The following is a 15499-nucleotide window of genomic DNA, read 5'->3' as shown; positions in this document are numbered from 1 at the left end:
GAGAGCACAAGCAGGGGGAACAGTAGAGGGGGATGGAGAAGCAGGCTCCCCGCCAAGCAAGGAGGCGAATGCGGGGCTCAATCCCAGGACCCTGGGGTCATGACCTGAGCTGAAAGCAGACACTTAACCATCTGAGCCACCCTGGTGCCCCCATAATTTTTGTTCTTTAAATCCTAAAGTCATTTGATTTGACATGCTTCAGAACACAAAAACCAACACCCTCCCAACACTTACCATATCGCAGTGAGCGATGAGAGGCAGAGGAAACCCTAGAAAACTAGGGTTCCTAAAATAATCTGCAAAGCAGGCGATTCAAAATTTTATTGGGACAATCATATGGGAAGACTTGCACTTGATAACTTATTTCTGCACACCCTTTGGCCTAGCAATTTCATTTCTAGGATTCTGTCCTAACGAAACACTACTATGTGTGCACAAGGATGTGTGTGCAAGGAGCTTCATGAAGTCATTCCAATAGCAAAGCAAGGAAACCATAAATGCACCTAGAGGAACACGATTGCATCGATTCTGGGACATTCACATAACGTGAAACTGTACAGCTCATAAAAAATGAGGGAGATCTATAGGTACTTCTCACAGAGATCTCTAAAACATAGCATTGAAAGAGAAAAGCAGCATAAACTCTGAGAATGATGTGTCAGTATAGGTTCATCAATTGTAACAAGTGTGCCACTCTGGGAGATGCTGATGATGGGGGAGGCAAGAGGTAGAGGGGAAACCTCTATGCCTTCCATTCAATTTTGCTGTGAACCTAAAACTGCTCTAGGAAATAAAGTCTATGTTTAAAAAAACGGGGGGAAAAGCACTTTACAAAGCATTATGGAGGTGCCTGGGTGGCTCAGTTGGTTAAGCGTCCGACGCTTGGTTTCAGCTCAGGTCATGATCTGAGGGCCATGGGATCAAGCCCTGCATCAGGCTCTGCACTCAGCAAGGAATCTGCTGGAGATTCTCTCCCTCTGCCCTCACCCAGCTCATGCGCACGTACTCTCTCGCGTGCTCTCACTCTAAAATAAAAATAAATATTTTTTTAAAAAAAGCAAACCCCATTTGGGTAAAATATGAAGCAAAAATAGATGTATACATATGTATAGAAACAGATGCACAGATAGGGAACTGGAAAGATAGAAGATGCATTTCTGCCTCTAGGAACCAGCAGAGGGACAAGAAAGATGACAGAATGAAAAAAGTCTGTAATCTTTTATATTACACACATGGGCAACGTTTGAATGTTGTAGACAGTAAATGTACTCTTTCTGCAGGGGAGAAAAATACCATGCAATATAATGCTATTAAAACAAATAAACAGTAGGATCGAAGATGAGCCAAGTGCCAGCCATCTTTAAGTCAGATCCTGGGTCTGAAAACTAACTAGCTCAAATAATATTCAGATCTTAAATTTCCTACTGGTCTCATCGAAACCATAATATGGAGTCCTACTGAAATGTTGCTAACAAAGCAAATTGAATGGGATGGCTTTAATTCATGTGATTCGGCTAAAAACAAAAATGCTGGAACCTTAGCATAACTTTAAATTACATATATATCATTTATTGAAATATAAAGATCTTCATTTACACGTTTTAAAACAAAAACACAAATGGGGCATTTTGTAATACATTTTTTATCAGTAGACCCTACGTATTGAGTTACTTCTCACACATTCGCCACACCACTATTTTGGAAACACGTATTTTTCTCTTTATTTTTCTAAAATATAAATTTTGGACATTCAAAAGTGCAACAGTCAATGTGCCTGTGGGGAATATCACAGTCAAAAAAAATATAAACAAAGGCAGTGATACAGCTTGTCATAAATGTTTTGGCAGTATTCTCCAAGTCTATATAGAAATACATATATACATATTGATGTATAACATCATTTTATCTCACGTCCCTCTTCACAAAAATAGGACCATTTGTACAGATCGGCAGACCACATTTTAAGGACATCATTGATCATTTTAAAGTCACAAATTGTGTTTCTCAGGCCAGCTTTGATTGTCTTCATAAAAACAGAAAGCGGGAAGGATTGGCAAATTTTCATCTGGGGACTTTGCAAGAGGCCAAAAAGGAAACAAATCTGTGATACACTGAAAACACTGTTTAAAAAAAGAAAAAAAAAAAAAGCAGTCACACACAAACTCAGGTGGGAGTACTCATTAGATGGGAGTATTCATTAGGACTAGAACCTGCTTGTCTGAGAATTTTCATCCAGCCTTGTGATGTCACGCAGAACTCAAAGGAACATCAAAATGCAAAGCACCAACAAAAGAAGGCCGTACAAGAGACAATGAGCGATAAACAGAATGCTTGAGCTGTGATTCTAGAAACACAAATGTATTTCAAGTCTAATTGGTTCTACAGAACCTAGTCAGATTTTCTTTTTAATTGGCCAGTCTGGCTCAGTCTTCACACTTAGTATGAAAAAGGTGGAGAAGAAAGTTGGGGCTTGCATTGAGATTGCACCAGTGGGTAGTCAAGTACCTTGTTACTGCTGCTACATCTTCCAAAGCATCACCTGCCAGGAGCACCCACAGTGAGCGCAGTAATCACAGCCCGTGTTTCTTTCATACGGTGTCAGCAATTAAGTAGTATTGCAAAGAATGCCAATGAACCCACACCAATCAGTTTTGACAGTTTGGATGGATGTGACAATTTGTCCTGCTGTCTCACCCCAAAATTTCAGCAAAACTTAAAAATTTTTTTCACCAAAATATTGACCTGGTTACACAGAGACTTGGGACACTGAATAGCGTCATTTTCGTGCATGCCATGGGGGGGGGGGGCAGTCCAGTTGCCCCATGCAGTGGGAAGCGCTGTCTTTACTTCTAGAAGACCTACCAAACCAAGATTTAGCTCTCTCAGCCTCAGCTAAGACTGGAAAGTTAAACAAAGGGCAGCACTTGCTAGATATGGGGGCATTAAATGTCACTGACCCAAAGCCAAGGATTTAAAATAGTAGGCTTCCTGCACGGATGACTTCTAGCCCAGTTCCAAATTTCAAATGATCTGTTTCCCATGGCAACTTCCTGTGACTTAAGCTGGTGTTTCCCAAACCTGGCTAATCGAAACAGCCAGGGAGTTTATAAAAATACAGTATCCTGCCCCTGGCCAGACTCAATAATTCAGAAGCTCTGGAGTGGGGACCTAGAATTTGGTGATCCTGGTTGCGATTACATTTGGGAAGCGAGGATCCAGTCTAACACACGTGCAACCCTAAACGATGCCTGTGTGTTCTCACAGTTTCAAACTATTTCTCTGTGGGGGAGGAGATGAAGGAAAGGGGGCCATGGTCAAGGCATCCTTCTGACTCTTCTAGGGTTTGTAAAATTTTGAAAATATAGATGTTGGGATGCACCAGAGTTATCACCGGGCATGAAAATGACCTCTGCAAATTAAGTTTTTATTGCTGATTGTATTTTCCACGGGGTAATAAAATGAGAAGTCATGTTAGGCATAGGCTTATGCCTTTATATCGAGAACATTTAGGATTTAGGGGTTTGTTTCTTTCAAATCCCATCACTTCAGAGGGCAATTAACTGTTTTTAGTACAACAGATTAGGGAACCTACTCAGTACACAGTTAAAAACACGGACTTCCTGGAAGACACTACTTTTACTTTGTTCTCTATGTTCCACTAAATTTAATCCACTAAAGCTATTACCATATTTTCTAGAGAAACATCGGTTATTTGATATAAATGTCAAAAACTGTCCAACTTGTCGCCTACTTAGTATTTTTTTTTAATTGTGCTTTCTCTGTAGGGAAAACGTGTTACACATTACACATTTAGCGTTACTGATAACAGTAGTATATTAAACGTAGATTACAATACGAAAATGAGTTGGTGGGCTTCTAAAGGACCCAAATCTAGTAAACAAGATTGGTTAATTATTCTTCTTTATCTCTTTAACACTAAAAAAAAAAAAAAAAAAAAAGTAAAATGCTATAGTACCGGTACCTTTTAAGGTTCAAAAGTGGTTTTGCATGTACTTCAAAGAGGAGTTCAACAGCAGCTGATACCAGGTTTCAAGCAGGAAGTACATGGATGGGATGAGTGGTCTCTTCAGAAGTCCGGAGAAGACAGTTAATACAAATCTAAACACATCCTCAGTTAGACCTATTTACATAATTACAATGCTGGGGTTTTCTCGCAATCAAAGTTGTGTCTGTTGGAATCTCACCAATGCCTTGGAAACATGGAGTTCACCTTCCGAGACCTATCACTTCCTTGTCCAAACATCTCCAAACTTCACACGCCGCTAAGATGCTACTGAAGCATTGCCAAGAGGCAAGGCTGACAGAGTTCATTTCGAAAGCTCCTATTCATCCATAGTGAGCAGGCTCCCTGAGGCCCTTGGCCGAGAACTTCTCTTTACACCTCATCCGAGTCCTCCTCCCAAATGTTTGCATTGCAATCAAGTGGTTTGCTTAAAGGGATCCAAGGTGGCCCCAGGAGTGGAAAGTGCCCCCCTGAATCTGCCAGTCACAGGAAGCTGTCCTCTACCAGGTCTGAGGAGTCTATGCCAATGTCGTCCATCATGTCGATATCCTCGATGGTTTCATCCTCTCTCTTGATGAAAGTAGAGCTGCTGGAACCTGTCTCGATAGCGCTCTCTTCTGAGGTCTGTGAGCTGGACGAGGGAGAGGATTGGAAAGGTTAAGCCCACGTGCAGACCCATGAGACTGGATGGGTGGCTAGGGTGCCCCCTGCCCCCAGAAGCAAAGGAGTTCTTCCTGTGAGATCCTTTGGCATTCCACCTCAGGCCACCCGATCTGGCAAGATTCTGCTGCCAAGCCAGGCAGCTACTCATCATGTGTCACACCACAGTGGGCCCCGTGCAAAACCGAGATCCCCAGGTCATCTCCATGCTTCGGCTTTCCTTCTCTTCTGTCAAATCTTCCAGCAGAGTTGCTAACAAGCTGTGACAATTTTTAGCCTCCCCCCCCCCGCCCACTCAGTCCTAGTGGAAAAGAAAGTAAGCAGTGCCTGATCAGAAGACAATGAGGGAAGGAAAAGCACAGAGGGATGAAATCAGCTGCAAACTACAGCCGGGCCAGTCACTTGCTGTCCCTGAAACTTCCCGAGTGTCCAAACAGTGTTCTCAGGATCTGAGCCCATGCCTCAGGAATGCCTTCTTCCCCTCTTCTTTACACCCTTCCAGATCTTCCCCAGCCCCAGTCTGGAAAGCAGGGTGAAGGCTCTTTACTCACTAGAGAAGTGGCTGAAAAGTCTGGAATCATCTAGCACTTAGCAGCTGTGGGAGTCACACCAGTCACTTAACCCCCTGAGCTAGTTCCCTGGCCTATGGAATGGGATGACAATAGTGCCTGACAATATTCCTGCTTGTCAGGGTGATTAAACAAGGTAATAACCATACAGCACTGAGCACAGTACCTAGAACATACTAAGTCCCAATGAATATTAGCTATTATTATTATTACTCAAACCCTACCTAAATAGGGCCTGAATAGCAGAGGATATCAGGAAATAGTTAATTTTCTTACATGTGATCATGCTGTTATGATTTTTTATAGGAGAGTATCCTCATGGCTTGTTCTTAAAGATTTAGTTATTTATTTGACAAAGAGAGTGCGAGTATGTGCGTGGGTGGGGCAGAGGCAGAGGAAGAAGCAGGCTTCCTGCCAAGCAGAGCGCCTGCCGCGGGGCTCGATCCCAGGGCCCTGGGATCATGACCTGAGCCCAAGGCAGACGCTTAACCAACTGAGCCACCCAGGCACCTTGAGAGTATCCTTATTCTTAGGAGATGTTTGCTGGAGTTTCAAATGTTTTAGCAAGAAAAGAAAAAGGATGCATGTATATGAATGTGGTACATATATATTCCATATTATGTGCTATTAATTACATTGTATATATTATTATATATTACATATATACGTAAAATAGGGGTAACTATAACATTATATAGTTAGAGAAACCAAATGTGGCAAAATGTTAACAATTACTAAAGCTAAGTAGTAGATGTAGTCTCTCAATTTTTCTGGACACTTAAAATACCTCTTGAAGATTTTTAGAAAAATAATTTTCCCTAGTCTCTAGCCTGTCATGATTCCCTATCTTCCTGTCTCTAAACTCCTACTGCCTTATCATTCTCCTGCCTTGGATTGCAACATGTCTAGATCTGTCATTTGGCTCCCAGCAGGTGAGGTGCTGACAGGCAGGCCAGTCTGCTCTCACCATGAGGCTGCAGCAGCACGCTGGAGATGTGCCATGTAAGCCACACTATGGGCTGGCCAGCCAGAGGAGCGAGGCTCACACACGCCCAGCAGCGGCTCTCGATCCAGCTCTTTTATCCCCTGAGGACCAGGCTTGACTCCTCTGCCTTGCTCTCCTCCTCTCCAGGTCAGTTCGATTTCCAAGCAGAGAACTGAGCCTGGCAGGTAGGGGCCTATGGGCAACAGTCTGCTGCCATCCGCCCCAAGGCCCTTGTAGCCCGGAGAGCTCTTAGAACCTGCAGGGTCACCAAACTGAGGTTTCCCTTCACAACCCCACACATTGGGCCCTTCCCTAGGACGAGCTTTTGTCTCCATTCTGAATCTGTACTCCACCCTACCCCCTGGTCCGGGAGCCTCACTGTGAACACCAGTCCACTGGGCTGGTCTTGATAATCACGTCGTCCTGACAACCCTTCTCCCTGGCAGACCAGACAGATCTGCTTCCTGGGGCCCTGGCCAGTAGCTGGAGGCCTAAGTCAACCCTTGGATATGGACCCCAACCCAATTAGGACCTGCATTTATGAGACTTCTTTGGACACTGTGATTTGGACTAATGGCCCCTCCCTGGGGGCCAGTTCTACAGTGGAGTCCTACAGAGGAGTCACCCCCTTGCCCTGACCCTACTGGGCTTGGCAGGCTCCTCTCTGCCGATCCATCTCACAGAGAGAAGGCAGGGATGTGGCCATGGAGGAAGCTAACTTCAGGGAGACTCAGCCCCAGATCATCCTTGCTGCTTGCCAGGCTTCGCGGCAGTCCCAGAGCTCATGACTGGGCTTACTTCTGATTCCCTTCTTGTGGCCCAGTGCCTGGCCACAATAGTACTGACCCAGCACCCCCCAAACCCTCTACAGCAAGCAAGAGCCAGTTTTTCTCATGCCCACTCCCCTCCCAAGGCCAAGGAGAGGACTTCATAGGACCACTATGCCTTCCTAGACCCAGAGCATCCCAACCCTGGCATCCCTACCCCCATGATGGACAGAATCATATAACGCCCCCCTCCAACCAAATTCACATGTTGAAGCCCTAATCCCCATTGTGATTATATTTGCAGACAGGGCCTTTTAGGAGGTAATTAAGGTTAAATGAAGTCATTAAAATGGGACCCTCACCCCACAGGACTGGGGTCCTTGTAGAGGAAGAGACACCCGCAATACGCACACAGAATAAGACCACGTGAGGACACATTAAAAAGATGGCCATCTGCAAGCCAAGGAGAGAGCTTCAGGAAAAACCAAACCTGCCAACACCTTCATCTTGGACTTCCAGCCTCCAGAACTGTGAGAAAACAGATTTCTATTGTCTACGACCCCAAATCCATGATAGTGTGTAACAGCAGCCTAAGTTGACCAAGACACTCCCCATGCTCAGCCCACCTGTCAGAGCCACAGTCTCAACTGACCTGGGGGTAGTCATTTGGTATATACTTCGTACAATTCGAAAATCAAACGTTATCACCCTTGCAGAAGTTCTAATTATCTAAGATGACAACTATCTATCAGCTAGAATTATTCTCTCTGTGTAATAGATGTCAAATTCTGTGGTGCAGCCTCGTGTACCCCCAGAAAAGTTCTGGGCACTTTGCTTATGTTATTTATCAATACAACTTTCTAACTTAACTTAGAAGCAAAACCTTTTTATGACTGAAATATTATTCAGAGTCCCTGACATACAAAATAACCAAAAAGGATGGCAGATCTGAGGTCAAGTGCTACCACAGATACCCAAAGCTCACAGAAACACTTTGCTAAAAGAACATAAACATAATTTTGAAATTGTCATGAGCAAAGGTAAGTCAAGGCACTCTGCCCAACCTTCCCTAGTCTCATAACACATTCCAAAAACAAAACCACAACTATACTTTTTAAATTACCTGGTTCATACCAACAGCAAGGGATGTCAAAATCACAAGGCTCCAAACTAATAACACCATGTGCTTCTGCCTAAATAACTGTATGTAGCTAACCAAATGACTGAGGAAGAAGGGACAAGAGTATCCTGAACGAAGAGGAAAAAAGAAGAGAGACTCATATGCAACTTGGACCTGGAACCAAGGACCACTATCATCACTTTCTCCTGCCTCTTTTCAAGGGCTATGCAAAGACAGTGGGGAACTGGGACGTGGTCCCCTCTTCGGGACTGTGAAAACTAATGACTGTAGTCCTAGCTGGGTGTTAGCATCACGTTGGTAATAAATTAATGGATCCAGGTGATGATCACTAATGGCTGTTAATGTCACAGACGGGGAGACAACTGGACAGTAGGTAGCTCCCAATGGACGTACACAGCACCGGCTTTGAAGCATGCTTGCCAAAAATCTAACCTGAGCCAGATCAAGGCTCTAGACTACCAGTTTACAGCAAATACAGGAGAGAAAGCACATGGTCAGACACACTACAAGATGCAATCAGCAACCTTCTGAATGTGGGAACGTTACAGGCAAATACTCCAGTTTCTTCACAATTACTATGCAAGGGGGTAAGAAGGGGCAGGACAAACGTATAGAGACGTAGCAACTAAATGCCACGTGTGATTCTTACTTGGTTCTCAATTAGAACAAAACAAATGCAAAACTGTATTTATGAGAGAGTCAGGGAAATCTGAACACTGAATATCTGATGCTCTTAACGATTTCTTGTCAGTTGGTGGGGGAGGGCTAGACAACGGTACTGTAGTTTTTTTTTTTTAATAACTTAATAACCCCAGCTATTCTTTTAAATAGAGCCTTTATCTTTTAGAGGCACCATAATAGAATATTTATGGATGAAATGATATGATGTCTAGGATTTGTTTCAAAACAGTCCAAAGAGAGTAGCAGCCGAGTAGGTATGGCTCTTCATGCAGTCCGGCCACGAGTTCATAAATGCTCAAGTCCGGTGACAGAGGAACCGACAGTTCACTATTCGACTTAAATCGGGCAGGTTAGAAATCTTCCATTATACAAAGTTAAAAAGAAGGAATAAAATCAGCCAGGAGGCGCCTGGGCTCCGTTCCCAGAGATTCTAACTTGTTGGTCTGGGTGAAGTGTGTAGATCAGTTTTCAACTCTCCCCAGGTGATCCAAACTTGAAGCTGGGGTTAAGATCCCCTGACAGTCAGTATCAAATAGCCCAGTCTATCCTCTCCCTCAACTCTCCCCCTAGTCCCAGGACCCATGCAGAAAACAGCAAGAGAGGCTTATAGTATCTCAAGAATCAGGGCTGCAGTGACTGATCAAGCGACCTGGGGACTTGGGTCAAAGGCTCTCCACCTGGGAAGCATGTCCCTGCCTGCTCTACACCTCCCCCAACCCCACAGGGCCCACATTAGGATGGTCTGGGAAGCGTTTACAAAACGGAGCAGACCCCTTGGGGACTCCGGGACTCTGCAGCCGGCTGCCGTGGAACGGACGCAGCTCCGGGCGAGCCTCACCATCAGGTGCGCTGGGGAGCGGAGAGGGGGGGCCCTGCCGGAAGCCCTATACCTGTGTCTGTTCCTCTTGCCCAGGTCTTCCTCCTCAGGAACGGGGTCGATGTCGGGCAGGGGGATGATGTAGCCGCTGTCCGCGCTCAGCCTCTGCTCGTCCAGGCTGCCCTCCCAGTCCTTCAGCTTGTCTTCCTCGTTTTTGTAGGTGACGCCAATGTAGGCGTTGTCCGAGTCCACGCGCATGCGCGCCACGGCGGGGTGGTCGCTCTTCAGGAAGTCCAGGTGAATCTTTTCATAACTCTGCAGACATTCATTTCACATGGTTAGCCAAGTGTCACGGCCCGAACTGCAAAAAGGATTCTCAGAACTTACTCCCGTTTAACCGTCTGTGTCTCCAAACTCCCTCCCCAATACGGGATTTAGACAACTGAAGGAGAGTCAGAGGTCAACCGTCCCCAGAGGTGTGGGACACGAAGAAAGGGCCACCAATGACAGAGATCTCCCGCCATCCTGCCAGTGAGATCTCTCATTCACCTTAAGATCACAATGAGCCCGTTCTCTGAGTCAATAGCTAGGACTGTGCCTGCCCCCACCCCCCAACACACACACCCACTCCCTTCTCTGGGACTAGCATGGATCCTTCTGGTCCCCATTACATAATCTCTCCAGGGCTTGGATGGGTCCCAATAAGAGGTGACAAGGACTTCCACTGGGAGCACCATCCCTGAAACCTTCCTGATCCTTAAATGTTGGAGAAATCTAACTCAAAGCTTACAGACCTTTGATCTAGAAAACCCCATTTTCAACAATACTTCCAGTCTCTTCCCACCAACACGTCTGACTTAATGCCGCCAGAACTCCTCTGATTGACCTACCATAATTTCCTTCTGCCTCCTCATTGCTTCACTTCGAGGAGTTGTAATGGGCAGTGAAATAATCAACAGACAAAAGTATTTAACTCCCAGTTCAGCACACAACCTCCTAACGCTGCTCCTCTTTGAGAAGAAGTAACAACTATGAAGACTCTACATGGCGACTAATCTGAATCTCAGAAATGGAGTTTATTATACAACTGTGTCTGGGGTTCCTTCACAGCATCTCAGCAGAAAGTTGTTTCATTCATTAACGTAGCCTGCTTGGTTCCATGAAATTACATTTGTTCCTTTGAACAATGCTTCCTATCCCACAAAAAAACCAGCTGTAGCCACAAATAACAGCTGAGGTTGTTCCTTCCAGTCAGCTGGTAAAAGCCAACTTCACGTGGATTTAAGTGTATGCAAATGAGGCTGTGGATGCCCCGAGACTTCTAACTGCACAGTAGCTTCAGATACTCAAATATCTGGAGAATAAAGTGTTTACAGGTGTTGCACACTTAAGATGAAAGGGGAGCCCTGTGGAAAGGGGAGGGTTTTCAGACATCACTGCTACCAGGGGTCTGGGGAGCACTCCAGGAAACCCAGGCCACTGGATCAAGCAATCGTTTTCCTCCTCTGAAAATGTTCCTTTAAAACAGTGTTGAATGGTGCGGCTCACTCGCAGAGCTACCAGCTATTGACGTCTTCCCTTTGCCCATTCCTTTCCACCCATCTTTAAGGGGCCCAGACAAACCTTCTTATACTGTCCAGGCAGCAGATGCTCCACAATCTCACTCAGGTGGTAGAAGGAGGGCCTCTTCTCCGGCTCGCTGTGCCAGCACTTCACCATGATCTCATAGCTGCGGGAGCGCAGAACTCAGAGTGGGCACAGGGAGGGGTGTCAGGGCACCCCCCACAACCCACAGACCCACTGGGCATGAACACAAGGCCCACAAGATGGGGAGGGGGCTCACACTTCGCTGGTGGCGTGGTCAGGCTTGGCCATCCGGTACCCACTCTTGATCTTATTGTAGAAAGTAGAATCCACCATCATGCCAGGGTAGGGTGTGCCACCTGAAAACCAAGGGAAACCACCAGGATTAGCCAGGGGGTGGGACACTGCTGAAACTCAGGGTGACACAGAACCTACAGAAAACACCTGGGGATCCCCACTTGAAGTTCTGGTTCTTTCAAGGCAATAAAGTGTTATTATCTCCTCGACTTCACAGTTTGCTTCCCCAAATCTTAAATGTAACCAGGAATTCCCCTCAAATTTTAAATGTAAGCAGGACTTGGGGCGCCTGAGTGGCTCAGTCATTGAGAGTCTGCCTTTGGCTCGGGTCATGATCCCAGGATCCTGGGATCGAGCCCCGCATCGGGCTCCCTGCTCCGCGGGAAGCCTGCTTCTCCCTCTCCCACTCCACCTGCTTGTGTTCCCTCTCTTGCTGTGTCTCTCTCTGTCAAATAAATAAATAAATAAATCTATCTTTAAAATAAACAAATAAATAAATGTCACCAGTACTTAATGTTGGTCAAGTCCAGACACCTGAGACAAAACTCTACATCTTTAGAAAAAGCACGAACATGTTTTTCAATGTTTCTGACTATTGGATCTACATACATAAAGCAAAATAGAAAAGCAAGAGAAATTCTGAACCACTGAAGGCAAAAAAATCATTTTCATCAAAAATGTTCAAATAACGAGAGCAAAAGTCAAAGCTGCGGCTTGAAATACCTAGATAATTCTCTCCTTTTAATAGACCATGAGACTCAGTCAAGCCACACACTGGGATGATCCACACAGCGACATCCAAGCAGGGAGAACCGGGATCAAAAAAGGAGATGAGGCAGAGAAGAAACCCTTTCCTACAGAATTCAGGACACCTTTCAGTGTGTATGGCCAAGGCCAGATGAAGCTTAGTTTCCTCTCTAAAGCCGTCCAAAATGACCGCAGGGCTCCCTTCCCCTTTCTCTTCCATGACAATTTTAAATCAGCAGCACATGGTTTATTGCTACATGGAGGTCTTACCTCTCCAGATGAACTAAGGTCAGGGTCGTGAATCACTCCTCCCTCAGGGCCCTCACCTGGCGGCACGGGGGTGTACCTGGGGACTGACTCCCTGAATGACCAGGAGGTTCCTCTCCTCCTCCAGAGCGATGACCGGGAAGGTGAGTCACACCCATTCGCCTGCCATACTACTTTTCACCTGAGCGTCGATCACCATGAAGCGACGGAAAGGTGACTCTCCACCGGTGAACCTACTTAACTCAAAGTCCCCAGCAAGAAAGCAGCTGGGGAGTGGGTGTCCTCAGGAACACTTGCAGTGGGAGAAAGTCACCCAAGCACAGCCCAAAGGAGTGGAGGTGAGGGCGCAGCCCCCCAAGACTCCCGACTCAGTGCACATGGGGATACATCAGACACCACAAGTGCACAATTCGTGATTTAAATCAGCTGCTGCACTCTTGACTCACAGCACGTATCTTAGCATCGTCTACACCCTGGAGCTTGGAAAACAGTGCTTCCCTTCCCGTGTTGTTGCAAAACAACCCGAACGAGCAGAGATGTCAGGTCCATACCAAGGGAAAAGATCTCCCAGAGCAGAATGCCGTAGGACCAGACGTCACTCAGCGTGGTGTAGAGGTTGTCGAAGATGCTCTCAGGGGCCATCCACTTCACGGGGAGAAAGGTCTACATGGAGAGACGGAGGAAAGTAAACCCAGCATACCCACTGATGACCTACGGCAGCAGAAATAGCAGGGGTTCTCTGTGGACTAATAATAACTTGCACTAATAACCTTGCCCGCAAAATCTTCGTGTTTTTTTGTCCAGCGCTACGCTCCCCACACTCAGAAGAGTGCCTGGCACCTAGTGGGTGCTCAATAAATATCTGATGAAGGACGGATGGTCGATGTTGCCTCTTGTGTCCTCCCAAAGAATAACATCCAAAAATATTTAAGCCTGAATGTTTACCCAAAGAGTGAGAGCCCTGAATGGGCCTGTCTCCTATTTGCAGGTGTTCCTAGGAACAAAATTAAAAACAGATCCAGTGCTCTGAGAACCAGTTACGTTTTTGAACTTTAAGAAATTGTCATTTCATAATCTGGAAGCCTCTTCTGTGAGGCTGGTGCCGGCTGCGGTGCAAACACTAAGCTGAGGCCGCCACATAAAGGGACCATGTTAGCATCCTTCGGCCCTCTACAATGGCAGGCAAGATCACAGATTCATCGGCTTCTTGAGCAGGCGAGAGAGCGACTCCACCAATGTCCACTGATCTGTTTGGGGTGCCTAAATCTCCAGATCACGGCCACGCAGTACACAAACCACATGAACCCTGGACACAGAGAGGTGGCCTTCTGTGGGTGGAGGCAGCAGCCCCGAGTGGTCTCACAACAGGTGCAGTGGCGTGATTTGTAATTGTACCAACAGGTGGCAATACTGAGCTACCACATCTGCTTAGAGGTAGAAGCGGTGGGGAGGATGATCCGAGGGTTCATTTAGAATGACAGTCTTTCAGGAGATTGGGCCTCTAAGATCTATTCACTCAAATGGTCTTAAGTTTTAGGGGTCATAGATTCCATTTGCAAATTTGGTAGAAGTCAGAGATGCTCTCTCTGGAAATGAATGCATGTACTGAGGCACAGACGAGTAATAGCTAACACTTGCTAAGTGTTCGTATGTACCAGGCACGGTTCTAAGCATTTAACATTAAAGTCACCGAATCACCCACGAAAACCCAGGAGATAGGTACTGTTATCAGGTCACTGCTACTGATAGGGAAAACTAAAGTACAGAATGGTCAAGTAACTCGCCCCAAAGCTCCAGGCTAGTATGTGCTGGAGCCAGTACTCACGCCCAGGCAGCCTGGCTACAGAGCTCATGCTTTTCATACTGATTCCCTGGAGCCCATTCCTGAATTTCATGGACTCCACGTTAAAAATATGGACCTGAGTGGCCAGAAGCAACACGTAGCTTTAGAGATTGAGTGAGGAAAGGTGAGCATGTCAAGTGAGCAGAGAGAGCACATACACTGCCTTTGGACACGTAGTTTGAATCATGCATGATGTCTCTGGCCAGGCCGAAGTCACAGATCTTCACGATTTTCCCCTGCGCCAGGAGGACATTTCGAGCAGCCAGGTCCCGATGGACACACTGCATCGAAAGGGAAGAAATAACAGTCTGTCCATCTGCCACAGGACAACATCACCCCTGCAAGACTGACCACCTCCTGGTGGTGCTGGGAGCTGCCTGGCATGCCTTGGGGAGGCTGTCCCGGCACAGACAGCTTGCCTCCTCCAGGCTCTCCTCCCAACCACCCCCAAGAGGGAGAAAGCTCTAGAGCAGAGTAGATACTTGATGATATCAGACTCCCCACTACGCTTCGGGGGAAAAGGAAGAGAGAAGCAGCCATTGCTACTGGCCTCTTCCAGCGAGATGTTCCACGCTCACCTCACTCAGACCTGTGGCTGGATCCACAGAGAACTCTGTTCCATGAACGCACTTACATTTTTCGAAGCCAAAAATTCCATTCCTCGCGCAACTTGATAGGTAAAGCTCAACAAGTCCAACAAAGTAAGGCCTTCCGAGTTATCGTCTGAAAGGAGGTTTTTGACTTCTGAGTCTGCAGAAAAAGAATGAAGTGTGTTGGCCCTAGAGGACAGTGTGAAGCATCCCCCACGGGGACGCTCCCCTAGGGCAGCCACTTGTCAGGCTGCTCAGCCTTGTCCAAAGAACGGATCTAAAATTACGTTCCTATAGCATTTCCAGACCTCACGGGTGGGTATGTAAGCCATGCAGAGGTTCTACCATTAAAAAGAAATCTATCTGCAGAAATATCTCTCTGGTTTATAAACATATATATATATATATATATATCCATAAGGACCAGTCTAGTGGGTTCTCACACATATCTTGTTGTTTGCCTCCCAAATTTCTTTTTTCAGCCTTAGTTAGCAAGTTACCTCAGCCACCTCTAACACACACACACA

General features: G+C 46.2%; 1 protein-coding gene across 4 annotated transcripts in view; it reads right to left on the bottom strand.

The window, feature by feature from the left end:
• Positions 1 to 1543: 1543 nt before the first annotated feature.
• The window catches only part of PDGFRA (platelet derived growth factor receptor alpha), a 45702-nt gene continuing 31746 nt past the window's right edge, over positions 1544 to 15499 (bottom strand). For 3 of the 4 annotated variants that reach the window (XM_025887333.2, XM_073891687.1, XM_073891689.1), the window contains exons 17-23: positions 15017 to 15132; positions 14541 to 14663; positions 13091 to 13202; positions 11488 to 11587; positions 11268 to 11373; positions 9718 to 9959; positions 1544 to 4655 (exon numbers count right to left, since the gene is read on the bottom strand). In XM_025887333.2, the coding sequence (XP_025743118.1) occupies positions 4508 to 4655; positions 9718 to 9959; positions 11268 to 11373; positions 11488 to 11587; positions 13091 to 13202; positions 14541 to 14663; positions 15017 to 15132 (947 nt within the window). In that variant the 3' untranslated portion in view covers positions 1544 to 4507. The remainder of the gene's footprint in view (positions 4656 to 9717; positions 9960 to 11267; positions 11374 to 11487; positions 11588 to 13090; positions 13203 to 14540; positions 14664 to 15016; positions 15133 to 15499) is intronic. The other variant, XR_012377916.1, reaches the window with a different exon arrangement.

Source organism: Callorhinus ursinus, unplaced genomic scaffold, assembly GCF_003265705.2.
Source record: "Callorhinus ursinus isolate GAN/ISIS: 27379988/994484 unplaced genomic scaffold, GSC_fseal_2.0 scaffold4, whole genome shotgun sequence".
NCBI lineage: Eukaryota > Metazoa > Chordata > Mammalia > Carnivora > Otariidae > Callorhinus > Callorhinus ursinus.
Note: the sequence above shows the minus strand (reverse complement) of the source record. Positions and strands in the feature narration are given on the sequence as shown.